The sequence below is a fragment of the Eublepharis macularius genome, chromosome 9, assembly GCF_028583425.1.
Source record: "Eublepharis macularius isolate TG4126 chromosome 9, MPM_Emac_v1.0, whole genome shotgun sequence".
NCBI classification, from domain to species: domain Eukaryota; kingdom Metazoa; phylum Chordata; class Lepidosauria; order Squamata; family Eublepharidae; genus Eublepharis; species Eublepharis macularius.
Window position 1 is genome coordinate 64,887,260 of NC_072798.1, and position 17,796 is coordinate 64,905,055.

Sequence of the window (17,796 nt, forward strand, 5' to 3'; positions counted from 1 at the left end):
CAAATGTTCTGCAATGGTTCAATTGTTACCCAAAGGGGAGTTCTCCTTGCAAGTTGGAGGGAATTAGCAGCAAGGAGAAGTCTGCGAGAGGGGGTAACAGGGATATCCCTCAGGGATCCACCAATGTATACGAGGTTGTCCCCACTAGAGAACACCGTCTAATAACCAGTCAGATGTTTCAAGAAAAAAGCGGATATTTACTAAAAATAACAAAGATCAACAGCACACAAAACACATACAACACACATTCAGACCTAACTAGAAAGCAGTGGTGAAAGTTGGATAGTTTGGGGGATTGGGTTATATTTACCATCCAGACGTCCGGGGAGAGGATGAGTGAGTGGCCTGCGCTTCAAGGTGGAAGGACTTGAACAGAGGTTTGAGGATGGATGCTGGATCCAAAGCATGCACACAGCTTATGACAGAGGGGCAGTCTATTTTATACCATGGATCCTACCCAGGGGCAAGATTGCATCTTCTACTCCAAAAATGAAGGCTTGAGTGGTTATGGGACAAAGGATTGAGAAGTTGTCTTTGGGGTGAGACTAAGAGCTGGTGAATTGCCTCCGAAGTAGGGCAATAAGTCAGCAAACCATCTCAGGGGTGTGACAGTGAACTAGGAAAGTTTGATTAGGTCCTCTTGGGTGGAACTAAAATTATCAGTTATGACTGATGACCTGCAAAGTGGAAGGGTGAGGCTATCAGTTCCCTGAATAGCCTCAGAATAAGAAAATGGTTAAGGGGAGATCGATAGAGTGTGTTGCATTGATTAGTTCAGGAACTATGGGAAGGTCCTATTGTATCAGGATCCTTAGTGTGCCTCTGGGGCATAGGAGGGGGTGAGCTGGCCTCGCTTATCATTCCCCATGTTTGTACATTCCATCTCCAAGCTCGGATCTGGCTTCCATGTTCCTGCCTGCTTGGGCAGTCATTTTAATGCTTGAAGCACATTCAGAGAAGGGGCATATGGCATAATCATTCTAATATTATATGGGCAAGACTGACCGCTAACAATTTTTTAAAAAAAATCTGTCATAGTGTGTTTTCAGAACTGAAAAGCAGGTAGAAATTACTCTTGAGCACTTAGGAAAATAATTATTGTGTGAAACATTGCTGGTGGGCTGGAAAATAAAGAAAACCATCCTGAATCTGTTGAACTGGAAAATAAAGAAAACTATCCTGAATCTGTTGAACTCAAAAGCAGAGAAATAAATTATCTGGGGTTTCTTATTTTCTCTCTCTATGGGAAAGAAACGGGAGAGTGTATTTATGTGTAGGAGTTACAAACTTGCCCATTTTTCTCTAGCATTTAAAACCCCGATAGAGAAAAGCTGCTTACATTGTTCTTCTTGCCTCCATTTTATCCTAACAACAACCTTATGAGGTAAATGAAGCTGAAAGTGTGTGACTGGTCCAAGGTCACTCGGTGAGCTTCCATAACAGAGTGGGGATTTGAACCCGGGTCTCCCAGATTGTAGGCTGACATTCTAACCACTGTTGCAGTCGAATCCTACTAACTTTTCTGCTGGTGAAAGAGGGACAGGTATTTATATACAATTAATGCCCACTCAGAGCAATTTACAAAGTATGTCATTATTATCCCCACAACAAAACACACTGTGAGGTGGGTGGGACTGAGAGAGCTCCAGAGAGCCGTGACTAGCCCATGGTCACCCAGCTAGCTTCAAGCGGAGTGGGGAATCAAACCTGGCTTTCCAGATTAGAGTCCTGCGCTGTTAACCACTACACAAACTGGCTCTCCAGATTCCAAAAGAAATCTGCAAGGGATTGTGGGAGCTGCATGAACAAAAGCCAGGAGGAATGGGAGGTTGAACTGAGGGATTTGGACAAGATCAAATGAAAATACAAGTAGGATCTAACCCTAGGACTGCAGCCATGGTACTCCATGAAGATTTACACACACACACCCTCCCATTTTTCAAAATAGTAAAAAGCCATGGGAAAATGAGTTTTATTAGGGAAAATTCAGCTTGGAGAAAGGGTTTAAACACCTCTTACTGCACTGGGATAATAAAAGTAATCACTGCTCCCCTGATCACAGCTGCCATTGATTAAAATTAAAGATGAGATGTAATCTTGTCGAGTTTTCTAAATATTTTAAAACTGACTAGTTTCTAATCCCACCCCCTGCACATACATTGTTCTAGCATCCTTTCACTGAGAGAAGGAACAATATCTGCCTTGGAATTCTGCAGATTCTGGAGAGTTTGTCTTTTCCTCCCTCCCTTCCCCCTGAATGCTCCTTAACCAAGCTGTTTTCCCAAACTGTCAAATGTAATTTTGTTCTTGCATGGTTTTCAGTTACACAGGTGCGCTTAGCACTTCATAACAATAAGGACAGATCATTGGAGGGGGAGGGGAACAAATGGTAGGACGGCTTGCACTAATGGAATGGGGGGGGAATTAAGGGATCATTTGGGGGAGGGAAACAAGTGAGTCCAATTACCTTGAATGAGCTTACTCTTGAATAAATATACATTGGCGTTCACTCTCTCTCTGTATGTATGGAACAACATGGGATTTTAATGAGGCTGGAGCAGCCTATTAAGTGCTGTGGGGAACCCAGCTTCAATACCACATCCATCACCTTGTGGAAGTCACCTGGAAGCAATACAAACTAACCCTCAAGAAGATCAGGAGAACCACTTAGCCAAATGCATTGCTGCAGTGCCATGGATGGATGAGTGAAGCGGATAGGAAAGAAGGGTTAGACCACTGTTTTTCATGCAACCTATTAAACAAATGATCTTGTTTGGATGTTGGCTTTTTAAAAATTTCAGGAAAGTAGCATAAACAGTATAAATGCTGAACAAGGAATCAACAGAAATGCAACATCTACAAGTTCTGGGAAGTATGTCCGGCATCATAAATAATACTTACGCTTCTAGACCAGTAGCTGAAAAAAATGTGACTGGTTGTTTTGTGTGAATCAGGCCTAAGGCATCAAAACTAGGCAAGCCCAAGAGTGCAGTGCAGCATCCCTCTGCTTTTGAAGTAAACTGGTCAGCTTGAAATGATTCAGGATATACATGGTGAAGTTTTGAACAAGACAAGACACCAGAAGTTTTCACAAGTGACAAGTAAATCAGGCATTATATTTCAAGCAGAGAAAATATCTTCTCCATGCTTATTTTGAGTAAGGGGTATATTGGAATATTTCTGAAGTTAGAGCGTCTACAGTTAACAGTCCGAATCAAAAGCTACTACCCTAGCACATTAGCTTGACTTTTCCATAGGAACTGAGCAAGGATTTTGCTTCACTGTAGCTGTGACACAGTGTCTGTGCACACCCCAAAAAACCTCTGCCAATAAAATCCCTCAGATTTGTTCCGACCCTATTCTGTTAAAGTCAATGGCAAGAGAAAGGCAACAGGCCAGACAATGTCTTATGAAGACATTTGAAATTTTGTCACCAAGTTTTTAACGCTTTTTTTTTAAAGTAGATTTCTTGTGGGACAGTTGGATTACCACTTCTCTGAAGCTTCTCTGAACGAGATCCAGATATTTTCTCTACTGGCGGTTTTTCCTCTGACGTTATGGTTGAAAACTCCATTTTGTCCATCTGTTCATGGGCCTACGTGATTGCTAAGATAACTTTTGTTCATTGTTAAGCGTCTCAGTCCTTATTTTACAAAGTCATTCTGCTGCACACACCAAGTAATTTCTCATCCACAAGAATGGTGGAGAGAGCTACTTGTGTATGTTTAGCTTAGCCAGGGGTCATTTTGTAGAAAAAGAGCTGGAGGAACTCATTAGCATACCTCATTAGCATACGCCACACTCCTTGACATCACTGGAAGTGTGTCATTGCCATAACTGATTTGCATACGCCACACCCCCTGATATTACCTATCCTGGCTGTTTTGGACCCAATCCTGGCCATTCAGGGCTGAAACCGTGTTCCTGCGCGTTCCCCCTCGAAATGAGCCCTGAGCTTAGCAATGGACTTCAAAGGACTTATAAAGGTCATAGCTGACTTATGGTGACCCCTGCTGGGATTTTCAAGGCAAGAGACTAATAGAGGTGGTTTGCCATTGTCTGATTCTGTATAGCAACCCTTGTCTTCTCCAGAGATCTCTCATCCAATTACTAACCAAGGCCAACTATACTTAGGTTCTGAGATCTGATGAGACAGGGCTTGCTTGGGCTATGCAGGCCAGGGCTCTTGGGACTGCACAAAAGTTGCCACTCCCCCCCACCCCCGCTATGCATTCTAAGAAAAGCTTATTTTTTACTGGATAATCCCCCTTGCCTCAATAAGATAACTTGTATGTACTTTTGTTTATGTGTTTTCCACACTTGATCTACTGGGACCAAAATTTGCATTGCTTCTTTCATTATGCTGTGACAAAATTCTAGGGATCAAATAACATGGGGATCACAGAGGCTATTATGTTTATTGTGCTGAACAGAGGGTGATAATCCATTAAAGGAACATGTTCAACAAGCAAGCAATTCAAAGTACAATCATAGACAGCAACTCTATATGGATAACATAGCAAAGAATTAGGAGACAGGCAAGGAACAAGGGGGAAAAAAGTAAACTGTAGTTATACATCTTGATACTTTTCTTCTAAAGCATCCATCTTGCAGAAATGGCAGAAAAGTTAATGTCCAGTCTTATTTAGCAGTGGCCAATGACAGCAAAGAACAGTCCTATAAAATTTATCTCCCACAAAAATAAACTATATATATAAAAATTTTATGATGTTCTTTCTGTTTCAGTGGCCTCAAGCAGTTCTTTTCAATCTGAAACATGAGGTATAGAAAACCCTGAGAGGTAGTAATGTGTTTTGATTGTTCTACAATATACAGAAAATATAATTTGATCAGAGCTGCAAGTCCCTTGGAGTTTGATATTTGATCCACTTGCATTGATAACTTATGTTTTATCTCATGTATGCTGCTATACCATTCCAGCAGCTCCAGTAAACGGGAAACCAATGCACATATGGAAGTCTACACTAGCACAAACTACCTCATTTGCTCTAATGAGTCAGGTAAATAGGCTATGTAAAGAGTGCAGATTTCCCATTGTATGTTCAGAGTACTCCCTGAAATTGAAGAGAATGCATAACCCCTTCAACAATGAAGCCTGTGGGCACACACAACATGGAGTTTTAAAAGAAAATTATTATGACCTATGTATCTTACAAACTTAGATTTAAAAGTATGATGTTTTAGAGACCTGACTCAGTGTCCCTGGATAGTCAGCTTGATATTTCCTTCCAGTAGCAGCCCCTTGCACCTCATGGGAAGGACCCATGAGCTGGAAGGGAGCTTTTTTTGAGGGGAGGGAGAAGCTACAATTGAGAGGGGAGCTGAAAATCCTAAGTGTGCAAGTGGAATCAGCCTGCAGCACTTTGGATCCCTGCCAATCACTTGAGCAGACTTGGAGAAGAGCCCCTGAAGAGCTTTTATTCAAAAGTTAAAACTCAGACATCCTAATGTTATCTGTTTCTCCTATAAGCTCTTTCTTAGTGATCCCAAACAAGATGTACTCTTGTGACTTGAGGAGGTGCTTGTGTATTCTCTTGTGAAAAAGCCAGTAAGTAGTTTTCCTTAATTGCATTTGGCTAAGTACTAAAGTCATACTGATACAAGCCTTCCTGAGAAACTACTCCTGGCCCAAATAATAAAAATAATGTCAACATGGACATCTGGACTGTTTGAGACAGGGGGCTCAAATGACCTGTGTGATGCTCAGTCGTGTGAATGTTTTCCTCAGGTTTTTTTTTTTACCCAAAGCAGGTGTAGAAAGCTGCAGTTTGGACTGAAAGCCCACGTGGTAGAGAGGAGGAAGAGAGGATTCCTTACTTCTTTCTCAGAAGGACTTTTTTCTTATCAAAATAGCCCTCTTCAAGTTTGCTGTTTACTAACTGGGAGAAAAGATAGGCGTATCTGAGTCTTTTCCCTTCAGGGCACGAAGTGGCTCAGGGAGGGCAATTTTGATTTTTAAAAACCCAGCACGTTAGAAAAGATCACCCCTGAGAACTTCTGAGCCAGACTACAACATCCCACAGCTGTTTTGCAAACAGAAATGTGAAAAAGCATTTATACGACTGAACATGAACTTTGACTCACAGATGGGAAAGAGAGAAAGAAAAGAGACAGAATTATTGAACAAACTCTACATAAGAAGCATTTAAAATTAATCTGGTTGTCACATATTATTAAAAAAATCACATTTGTGAAAAAATATGTGAAAATACTTGATAAGTATTCTCGTACAATCTAATAGTTTTTTTTAAAAAAACACACATTTGTGATTGCATTATGCAAAAAGCTGAGCTTGTTGCCTCCCACCTACAAAAGGTTCAAGTTTCTTTGAAGGTTTTTTTTTAAAGAATGAAAATAGTTATAACAACATTTTCATTTCCCACAAAGTTCTTTTTTAAAAAAATAGGTTTGATTAGGAATTTGCTGCAGTCCTAAATGTTTCAAATCTTCTCAAAAACTAATGCTGAAAGAAACAACAAGTTCATTCCATTTATCGTCTGGAGGTAGGTTTTTGTCAATCAACTAGTCCATTTCTTTAAAAAAAATTCATGCGAGGTACAAACTTGGACAGTAATATTTAAACATTGCAGTTAATTATTTTTCTGTCATGTAGTGTCATCAAAGAAAATTATCCTTACAAACCTTAAGAGCAACTCGGTACAAAAATATATTCAAGTTAATGGTACATTACATAGAAATTTAGCAGAAAAAGGCATAGTACATAAAAAAAAGAAAAATACATTGGGCTGGATCCAGAGCAGTGCAAGTGGAGTCCCACTCATCCCACAGGGCTTTCCTGCCTTTCCTTAGAATTCTCTGGCACCTCCAGCCACTCTTGAGGTCAAGAACCCTCAAAAGTGACATGGGACATGGCACTAGGTAGACAGGGGAAATCCTTAAAAATTGGTGAAATTGCCTTGCATTTGCACAAGCAGCCCTTTGGATCCCAGTCATAGTAATGCTGGAAAACTCTAAAGGTTTTCTCCTTAACTGTAATTAAGTGTCAAGAGTAGAAATGGGATGTGTGTATGTGCAGAAATCCATAATTACCTACCCATTACTGCATTCTGTGATTATAGCAGCAAATGTTTATTACTGTTGAGTTAATTGTAAATATCAGAGGTAGAATTGAATAGTGGAATTGAAATATTGCATTTTTGCGAAAAGTGCTGCTCTGTGTGAAAAAGATTTAGGTATGTGACTGCCCAACAAACCATACTATGTCAGGATATACTGCTTCAAAGTCATATACAAGCTCGCTTGAGGTACATGGTATTGGCTCTTCACTGAGATGTTTGAGTGAAAACGAGATCCATTCCCTTCAAACTAAGGAATGGGACTGGCGGTGCTGGGTTAATTCAAACAAAACATTTGAATCTTTCCCCTCCATTCCAGTATGATCATGACTGAGAATTCTTCTGAGGTATTGGTTTAAAGTAATTAAAAACCCAGATTTTAGTTGCTAAATCTCAGCTGAGAAAAGGTCTTATGTTAGTAATTTCTAAACAACATGAGGTCCTCCCACAATCATATTCAACCTGAGGGGATATGAACGTGTTCCCAGAGAGGTGTGCTGTTGAGTTCCATTTAGTACTATTTCTGCAGATATATGTGTATTAGTAAATATACAATGTATCTTTGTCATTTTTTCCCTTTTGTGAAGTGAAAAGTACCTTCTTCTTGTGGCTTTTCTCCTAAATATCATCTGAATTAAGTGGAAAAAATCAGCCTTCAACATAGCCTGAAATAACAGTAACATTTAAAAAAAAATCAAGCACAAATCTAGAATAAGGCTATAAAAAGAGTAGTTCCTAATCCTTATCTTTGGTGTTCTAAACAGGGAGTTTACTAAGCTAGGGAGTGGGTTGACAGAAGAGTTGTGAAGCCTGGTGTTAAACACCAAAGCTTTCCTATTTGAATGCCCTTTATAATTAATATGTTACAAAAAATCTTATTTATATGCAGTGCAGTGAATGACTTAAAACCTGGTTCAAAGATTTACTGACCCATTCACCCTTACTTAGCAGCTCAAACTATTAGTAGGTTAAGGAAAAGTAAAAAGAAAAACAGTAATTAAATGTTGCATCATTAATCTGTGTCCCCCTGTATTACAGCAGTTTTTCACTAAACCTGGGACAGTGAAGGGATTACAACAAAGATGATTAATAAGTCCTTTTTAAGGTTATATGATTTCCCTCCCCCACCCAGGCCAAAGTGGAAAGATCGTGGCAAAACAAAGCAAGTGGTCAAGGCAGTGTCTTCTCCCTTCAAAAGACCCAACTGCTGATGAGGTAGAAATTGCGAGGTGTGGTCTCCTAATCATCTTCTGCAGATTCTTGTGAAGATGTCTCTTCAGCCTGTTCCTGGAATGTCCAAACAAAAAGGCGTATTAGCATTATAGCTATTATTCCCAAACCAGTCACCCTTTCCACTAAGGGCCAGTGCACAGTCTCTTTTTAGCTATCTGTGCTCCATGATAACTGTCTCATGTAGTTTGGTGGTATATTGGTACAGTTTGCAGCTATTTCTCACAATTTGTGGTAGCTGTGCTGCAGTATACCGTTGGAGAAAAATTGGTCCCAAATATTACCATACTAACTTCTCTATCTCTCTTTCTATAGTGAAGTACCATTTAGAAACTAATATTTTCTAGTGTATCATGCCTATTAATATTTTTAGACAACACAGATTTGCTTTCAAGTGTCCGTGTACTGCAGCTGCCTATATCTGTAGTTAAAATTCTAGTAACACATATCATTTAAATATATTCCTATAAAGTTTGCTAAGAATGAACAAGTAATAATAATCATATCATTTTATGTTGGGCATGAATTTATGTTATCCTCTAGGTATCTCATGTCAGAATGTACGACCAGCCCTGCTGGACCAGTCCAATATTTCATTATTTCTTAATTATTATGATACTATCTTTCCTTTCAGCATCAGAGCTAGAGAAAGCATGTCTCCCCACCCCCTCACTAATGCTAGAAATTGTATATAAATGGTTTTCTTCTTTTGAATAATATTTATAGCACTTTTTAGCATAGAAATAACTTTACAATGTGTATCTTATTTATCCAGCCAACCAACCAGGCTAGGAAGCAGGTTGTGCTTGAAAATAGAGACTTGCCCAAGGCCACCCAACTAGCTTCACAGCCAAGTGCTGATTTGAACTTTAGCCTCCCACATTCTGACCTATCACACTATACACTAGACAATAGTCTTCTAGCTCAGCTTTTAAAACGTTTTTAAAGTAAATAATACTGCCATATTCAGTTTAAAATACACATCAAACAAATACTGTTTGGAGAGACAATGTCCAAAAGCTGTGTAACCGCACAAAAAGAAATTCTGATATGCTTTCAACGGTTCCCTTTCAATATCAGCCCTCCCCCTTTCCTTATACTGAACATATATAGGGGGCCATCTTCTGACCTTGTTCTTACTGTGGCCTCCTCTTTACAGTCCTTATTCAATTAATGTGCAATACCTTTCAGGATATGGGTGATAAACTGGAGACAATAAACATTGCTGATAAAAGGGGCTATTAGTGAGAAGTTGATTTTTATCAAATGCTGCACATCATCTTGTTAAGACAACATGTGAAAAAGATCTAGGGTGAATAGGTAAACATTTACCCTTACAGCAAACTGAGACCTTTTAAGAATGACCAGCTTATAACAGTCTTCATTCTTTAATAGATTTGATTTTCCACATGGCTTCATTTTGTCTGGGTGGCTCACTGACACAATTTATAACTCTCTTCCTTTCCCAGGCCACGGCAGTGCACCATTCAGTAAAGCATGCCTTACAGCTTGTCTGCATTATGTGACCAAACTTCCATTCATTAGTGTTTGAAACACTTCAGCTGTGAAGGGGATCCTAAATGCTACCATGTGTGACACCACTGCACAAGAGCAGCACGGAGGAGGGAAAAAACAACCCAAGCTTTAATCAGACCACTGCTTACTGCAATCCTTTTTTCATAAGGCTTCAAACATCCAAAAAAAAATCCACCCCAAAAAGAGGCTAGAAAAAGCTGTAAATCCAGGGAATAAACACAAGTACAAATGAATGGATGACAGCTTAAAAAATATAACCATAGCAGCATCAAGCCATGAGCTTTCACACTGGTTTTGTTTAGTCTGCTTTAGGTTATGTGGGAAATGGGGAAAGCATGAAGCAAAAAGGCCCCCCTGCTAAACTGTGGGCCTCAAATATTTAAGCCAGTAGGTTTATACCTCTTGACTAGGAAACAGGCCATGACCCTGAGATAGTCTCTTGAGAGTGAAGCACAAAGAAAGACGTAGCATGATCAAAGCCACAGACAGACGAAAGAGAGAGAAGTCAAGTGTCAGCTCACCTCTGACCTTATCTTTTCAATTAATATTTAAATTACAAAAAGCCACTAAGCTGCCACACATATATGGTGGTGTTCTTTGCAATAACTCATGAACAATCATCATAATATTCCTACAGAAGGAGCAGCCAGTCAGGTAACTTTTACACATTACACCGTAACTGTGTAGATTCCACTGCCATTCTCACGAGGGGCTTAGTTACATTTCTGTTGTCATTTTTGTTTCCTTGAAACAAACCTATTTGGTGGGCTAGCTATAGAAACACTGATTTTTCCCAAGGCCTTGAGAGAGGGCCATGAACCTTGGCCTCCCACATCCTAAGTGACTCCATCCTAAAGCAGCCGTTTCCTCTTGTACTTTCCACAGGAGGCTGGATTAGTTGCTCTGTCCTATACTCTAGCTGTGGATGTGTATTGAAAGTAAAAGTCCTGTATGTTGCAAAAGACCCAGAGCCATCCAAGTCTATTCCAGTGGCTATTAAAAAATCTACGAATATGGGGTCAGGGGTGAGATTGTTCTGTATCATTCAAATGGCTTCAGGAATTCCATACACCGCTGTTACTGGCCCCACCCTCTTGCCCTGTCTCCAACTTCAAAATTTCTATGTGTGGGGCAAGTACTAATGCCCATGCTTATAGTTGTTGTTTGCCAAGTCTCTTCAGCGGCTAGTGTTGTCGTCCTGTCCCCAGGGCCGGTGCCAGAGTTTCTGGCGCCTGAGGCTGGGGGCAGCTTCAGGGCTGTCGCTGCCCCCGTCCATGCGTGTATGCATGCACGCGCGCACCCAGACTGCTCAGTTGCCCCACACCACCCTGGCCACCTGTCGCAACTGACCCACAGCTGTGTGCTAGCAGCAACGGCAGCATGGGGCAACTTAAGAGCCGGACCAAATGAGACAAGGGTCGCGCAAGTTTTCTTGGAGGGGTAGGATGGAATAATGACAGAAGTAAGCAAAGGGGAAGGGAAAGGAGAAAGCAGGAAGGACCTAGAAATACAGCTGCACCTCAGGGTGTGTGCTTTGAATGAGCTGCTGAAGACGCAAATTCTTCTTCCAAGCACAAGCCCCTCTCCTCACCCCCGACGCGAGGGCATCCTGGGAGAGAGCAGAAGCAGCCCACCCCGGAATGGTCTTTGCGTGCCCTCGTGTCCAGCAGGCTTGTGCCTGGAGGAAGGATTTGAGTCTTCAGCAGCTCATTCAAAGTGCACACCCTGAGGCGCGGCTGTTTCTCTAGGTCCTTCCTGCTTTCTCCTTTCCCTTCCCCTTCACTTTCTTCTGTTATTATTCCGTCCCATCCCCATCCCCACCCCCAGTCCCCCAAAACAAACGTATCACTTTTCCTCTGCTTCTTTCCAGTTTGTGAGGCAACAGGCAGGAGATAGGGGGGAATGCTTGGCATGCATGCGTCCTCCCAGCCCTCCCGCTCAGTTGCTCCGTGGCACGTGCACCCGTGCACCCTCTGGCGCCTCTGTACTGGAGGCGATTACCAGACCTGCCTCCGTTGATGCGCCGGCCCTGCCTGTCCCCACCCCCTATTTATTGTATAAACTCAGAATGTGTGGCAGGTTAAATGTAAGGTATAGATATAGTTACTCTCAAATTTTTAAACTTCCTTCATTTTAGGGTTTTACCTCTTCACATTATTTTTTACATTTCCTGCTTTACTGCAAATCTGGAGCTTCCCCATGGCTTCCAGTAAGATACTCCCTATCTGTTCATGGCTCCATTCTGTCAATTTTTTAATCCATACTCTGAGGCTATTGTTCAGATAAGCAAAATTTTCTAAGTGATTGGCTCAAACACAGTGAGCTACCATGCTCATGCACTTACCTCACTCATCTCTGTCTCTCCTTCCATCATGGGGTATGTCTTTTAAGTCTTTCTGGTTTGGGAATTCTTAAATTACACTCCGGTTTACCATGATGGGTAAATGGGCTAACTGAAGCTTGTCACCCCCCGCCCCAAACCCTGGGTTACTTCCATATAGACGTCATAACAAACTGCAGGTTATTTCAACATTTCCTGAAGCTGGAACACTACAATTCCATATTGATCATGAGGGGAGAAACAAGTGTGCATGCATGACAACAAGTTATATGCGTGCCTATCATGGACAAACATTGGTTTGTAGTGATGTCTGAATGCGGCTAGCAGCTAAATTAATATAAAGAAGGTAAGCCCTGACAGGATGGCCCAGGAGAGCCTGATCTTGGAAGCTAAGAAGGGTGGGCCTTACTTAGTACTTGGATGGGAGACAACCAAGAAAGACTAGGGTCACTATGCAGAGGGAAGCAATGGCATACCACCTCTGTTATTCTCTTGCCTTGAATGCCCTAGCAGCTATGACTTGATGGCACTTTACACATACACAAAAGAAGCTATATATCTACTTATGAAGCATATGACACCTGGAAAGAAAAAAAAACCTGACAAGGTTCACCAAGGATATTAAAGGATAAGATTTTTGTTTGTAGTTTTGATATATTGATGACTCAAACAAAAAAGTAACCATTGTAAATTAAAGGGGCTTGGTTGAAACCTATCTGAAATGAATAGGAGAGCCAAACAATAATTTAAAAGATAGTATCTGTCAGTAAAGATACTGTGACAGACAGCACTTAACAGCAGGTTTCCGAAGTGCAGCAAAATCAGAGAGCTGGTAGGGGAAGTGTTAACTATTCCCTAGAACGGATAGCTTGAGTGACATGCCATTCTATCTTCTCTGATTGGTCAGTTAGAACCAGTCTGAAGGTGGTCAGTGGGTTTTCTGACAGGATTTTGGAGTCAGGGAGTCTTAACAAGAAAAGTCATACAAGTTCGCGTTTAGAGTGAAGAGAGAATACTCCCTTGCCTTAACTGTAGTATTACTGCCCTGAGGAAGACTTCTGTCTAAGAATTTAAATTTTAATTGTCAGCATAAGCTGAAATACACTTACACAGACACCAGAGAACTGGGAATGTGTTTTGGGTGAGAGCGATTGGGCAGTGGGTTGAGACTCCCTTTCAAGCCAAAAAGTAGAGACGCTATGTCTTCTGAAGAGAAAATTAATACCTGTCCAGTTCTGAAGAAGGTTTGGCTCTGAGGAGGGCCCCGGGTTGGTTGTGAACAGTTTTAGATGACTCAGGAGATAGAAATACCCTCTAGTTTCAAGAAAAGAGCAAGTTAGGTGTACAAAGAAAGTGATTAACTCCAGAAAACCTGAACTGTCATAGGAAACTTCCTGAAAAAACATGGTTGCTGTAACTAAATTACAAAATAAAACACCTCTCACTGTTAAGAACCAAGTATATATGAAATAATAATAACAACATTCAATTTATATACTGCCCTTCAGGACAACTTAACATCTACTTAGAGCAGTTTACAAAGTATGCTATTATTATCCCCACAAGGTGGGAGGGGTGAGGTGGGAGGGGCTGAGAGCTCCTACAAGCTGTGATTGACCCAAGGTCACCCAGCTGGCTTCAAGTGGAGGAGCGGGGAATCAAATCCAGTTCTCCAGATTAGAGTCCCATGCTCTTAACCACTACACCAAACTGAAAATAAACTTCAAGGATACTATTTTGACTGTTATACAAAGGGTATTCTGTAATACCAACACAATTTCACATCCACATTTCTATCCCCTGACTACACTGACTCAGTCCCTGCCTGTTAAATAAAGTTATTTCTTTTTGAATGTTATACAGTCTCTAGTGCCATTTCCAAACATAAAAAAATATGGCTCCTGCTTTCCTCATCAAGTTCCTGGGCTGGGCTAAAAGCCAAAATTGTATCTGTGTGTCAGGATGAGACAAACTTTCCAAAGCACAAATATTAACACATTCCTTGGGGCTGCTCGGTCAGGGCAGGGAAACTGAATTTTGATGGGAAAATATGCCTCACAGTGGGAAGAGTGAAGGGAGGGTCCGTCATAGATGCATTTTAATAAAAGGGAAAAAAACTCTTCTAGTGGATAATTTTGAAAGACTTTAAATTTCTGGCCTGATTCTATATAGGGGAATAAAAAACTCCTGATGATATCTGCTCCTTGCTGCATAGGTGGAGATGGGTAAAGATTCTAACAGCCCAATCCTGAGGCCTGCCATGCCACCAGCACCCATGGGCACGTATACCTGTGGCACTCCTCATCCACTTTTGTGGGAGAGCAACACTGGCAGCACAGCCTGTCAAGGTGCGGCAAGAACGCTGCCGAGAGTGCCCACTTTGCTGATCCCCTGACAACCCCGCCAGCATCTCCTGATGGCCACAATGCCTCCCATGATAGACACACGAGTGGCAAGCTATTGTGCAACCAATGTGCAAGTTGTGATCCCTGCTCTTGGTGATACCTCCATTCCCCTCCCACACCAGAGAGCAGGCAGCTGGGGACCATATGCCCCCACAGTAATTGCACCTGCATTGATACACACGGAGCCATCTGGGGGGAGCTCTGATGCCATGGGGGTGGTCCCCATCAATGATTGGGCAGGTTATGAACCTGCAGTCCCCCACTTCTTCTGGGGGTGCCCAGCTCAGGTAGCTTGACCTTGCTGCAGGGGGCCATGCCCTGGCCACAGCACCTGCAGTCTTGTGATACCCTTCTGTGCCTGCATCATAGTCTTCCTCACCAAGACACGCATACATGGGTACAAGGGGGGGTGGTCTGCTTCCCAGCCTCCACCCCCACCCCAACTGCCGCAAAGGATCTCCATATGCAGATGAGGAGGGCATCCTGGCAATAATCGTACTTGGTTGTGCCCTGCTGGGAGGGTGCCTACAGGGATCCCACTCCAGTGGTTGTCGCAGCTGCCCCATGTTCCCCTACAGCTGCTGGACGTCTTCACTATGCTAGGGTTGAGAGGGCTGCTCGCCACAACCAAAAAGACCCTCCGAAGATGGTGGGTGGGGAGACTGGGAGTGGGAGGCTCATCCAACTCAGGTGGCCCTTGGGCTACCTGGTCTGGTCTCATTGAGACTGCCAACATTGTGAGTACTGCTAGAGAGCTGGCACATGCTTGGATACCACACACATGCTCTGTCCTCCCTAGACAGGTATTCCATGTAGAAGCACCGATCCAGTGGGGCACCAATCCAGGAAGGTGACACCCACCTCCATCTGTTTTCTTTGGTACTCCCTGGGTTAATGGTCCCAACTGGAATGGGGAATGTCAGTTAACCTTCTATCCAGACCACTACTTTCACTGGTGAAAACCCCCCAGGGGCAGAGAGCTCTCCCCTGCAGGTGTGTGGACTGCCCCCCTCCCACAAACCATCCACACCCCCAAGCCATGACAGCCATCTACCTGATGCCTCAGCAGTGCTAAGGGTGGCTGATGTGCCTCCCCTTTGCACAAGGGCCAGACTCTGCATCCCACCTTGTTTGCCTTGTTTCCATGTGAGCAGGGGCCAAGTGGAATGGGGGCAGCATGCAGCAGCAGCTCCCATGGGATCAACGTCCCCCTTCTCCATTCTGAGGCCAAGGCACCCAATGGGGCAGAGACACCTGGTGGATCCTTGGGGCCGCCGCTTCCTTGGAGGCCCAGGGCTGGGAACCATCTCCCGGGATGTGCCATGGGCCTGCCCCAGGCGAGAGTGGGGGTTGGGGTAGCTGCTGTTGGTCGTAGGCAAACAAAGAGTCAGGGAGGGATTAGTTGTTCAACACAGACTTTACTGAACTGCTAAAAGTGAAGAGGATGCCCAGCCATGTGTTGCCAACTTCCCTTGACAGGGTCAGGAGCTGTGCCGGTTTGTGCGGTGGTTGGAGCCATGAGGGCTGTTCCTTGTGCTGCCTTCTCAGGAATGGGGTCAAGTTGCAGGCTGCCCAGGGAACGGCTCTGTGAGCAGGGCTTGGATGGCAGCCGGGAAGGATCACTGGGGACTGGAACAGCCACACTACCTGGCCTCCCTGATAAGTTGTGACCTACCTGAAAGGGAAACACACACACATGTGTGGCAATGGGCCGGGCCTTGTGCAGGCCAGGGCTGAGTTTGTACATCCTGAGAGGGTGTCCATGAGTGGGAACAGTAGTGGTGGCTCCATCGTCACTGGTGCTGCTGGCAACCAGATGAAGGATGCCCCTCTGGTGGGAAAGTGCTTCTCAACTGCATCTGGCTGTTCTGTTCTGCTCCCATTGCAGGGGAGTTATGAAAGCAATCACCCAGTCTCCCTGACCCACAGCCACACTCTCTCCTCTGTCCGAGGAGGGAGTTCGGCTGACGAAATTTGAATGGAGCCCTGATATGAGCTGCTGAAAGCCCCCCCCCCCCACAACAGCTGAGTTGAGTGTGGCTGCTTCCATGTCAAGCATGGGGTGCACTGGCTCAAGACCAGGGGCTGTGTCCCCACAGTGAGCCTCAACAGCAAAGGCTGGCATTTGGGGGAGGCATGGGTGAGGGGGGGGAGTGTGAATGAGCAAGCTAGGACAGCCACCTGCCCAGCTCCTTCTTACCAGTCTTATCTGTCGGTGCGCCCTTGCCCATCCCCAAGCCATGACTCAGGGGACAGGTAACCTGCAAGGGAACTTGGGTAGTAGTTGTTAGTCAGATATTCTGGATATGGCTCTTCACCCACATGTGAATTCAAGCCACACCCTGGATTTTGCAAAGTCCCCTTGTGAATTATTGCCCCACCACGATACCCTCTCCCGCTTGGAGGAATTTTCATGTCTGAAATGGCTTGGGGTGCCGACTAAGTCATGTTCTGTACACACACACACACACACACGGCCTGCTGATACAAGGACTTATGCCCCAGTTATGCCCACACCATAGTTGGGTACTGTTGAAGGACCTGAGTGGAGCGGCACTGAGCCACTGCAGGGGGGAATTACACTGGTGTAAATCCTGGATACATAACTCCTAGTTGATTCCCAGGGTGCTTCCTCCTGGGATTGCACTGAAAATGCATTTAAAAACCTTCTTCCCAAAGTGAACCAATGAGGCTTTCCAAGCCTCAAGGCATCAAGCCTTACTGAAAAAATACTGATGTTTTTAAATCCAGAGGAGTTAGCCGTGTTAGTCTGTAGTAGCAAAATGGTAAAGAGGCATCTGACGAAGAGAACTGTACTTCTCAAAAGTTTATGCTACATTAAAATTGGTTAGTCTTAAAGGCGCTACTGGACTCTTTACCAGATGTTTTTAAAGTGTGCATTCCTACCTATAGCCACTTACGCCAGGCAGGGTGAGGAAAAGGAAAGTGAACTATAAATTCCCACCCCCCTACCATGAACCCTGTAGTTGATGTGCTTGTCATTGCAAAGAAAGCATTTAATGTTTACTCCAGTAGTACTGGCTCTCAAGATGATTCTGCTATAAGATAAGAGGCTTTATTGCAGAAACAGCCATAATGGCTGCAAACTGGAATTAGGAACAAGGTTCTAGTAGTGGCTTCTCTTCCTAGAAAAAGCATAAAGCAGCAAAAGTACAACTAGTAAGGT

At 43.4% G+C, this 17,796-nt stretch overlaps 1 protein-coding gene across 1 annotated transcript in view; it reads right to left on the minus strand.

Moving 5' to 3' along the window:
* Positions 1–4,399: 4,399 nt before the first annotated feature.
* HMGA2 (high mobility group AT-hook 2) overlaps positions 4,400–17,796 on the minus strand; it is a 168,199-nt gene continuing 154,802 nt past the window's right edge. Inside the window, exon 6 of the mRNA XM_054988717.1 lies at positions 4,400–8,384. Coding sequence (XP_054844692.1) covers positions 8,374–8,384 — 11 coding nt within the window. The 3' untranslated portion in view covers positions 4,400–8,373. The remainder of the gene's footprint in view (positions 8,385–17,796) is intronic.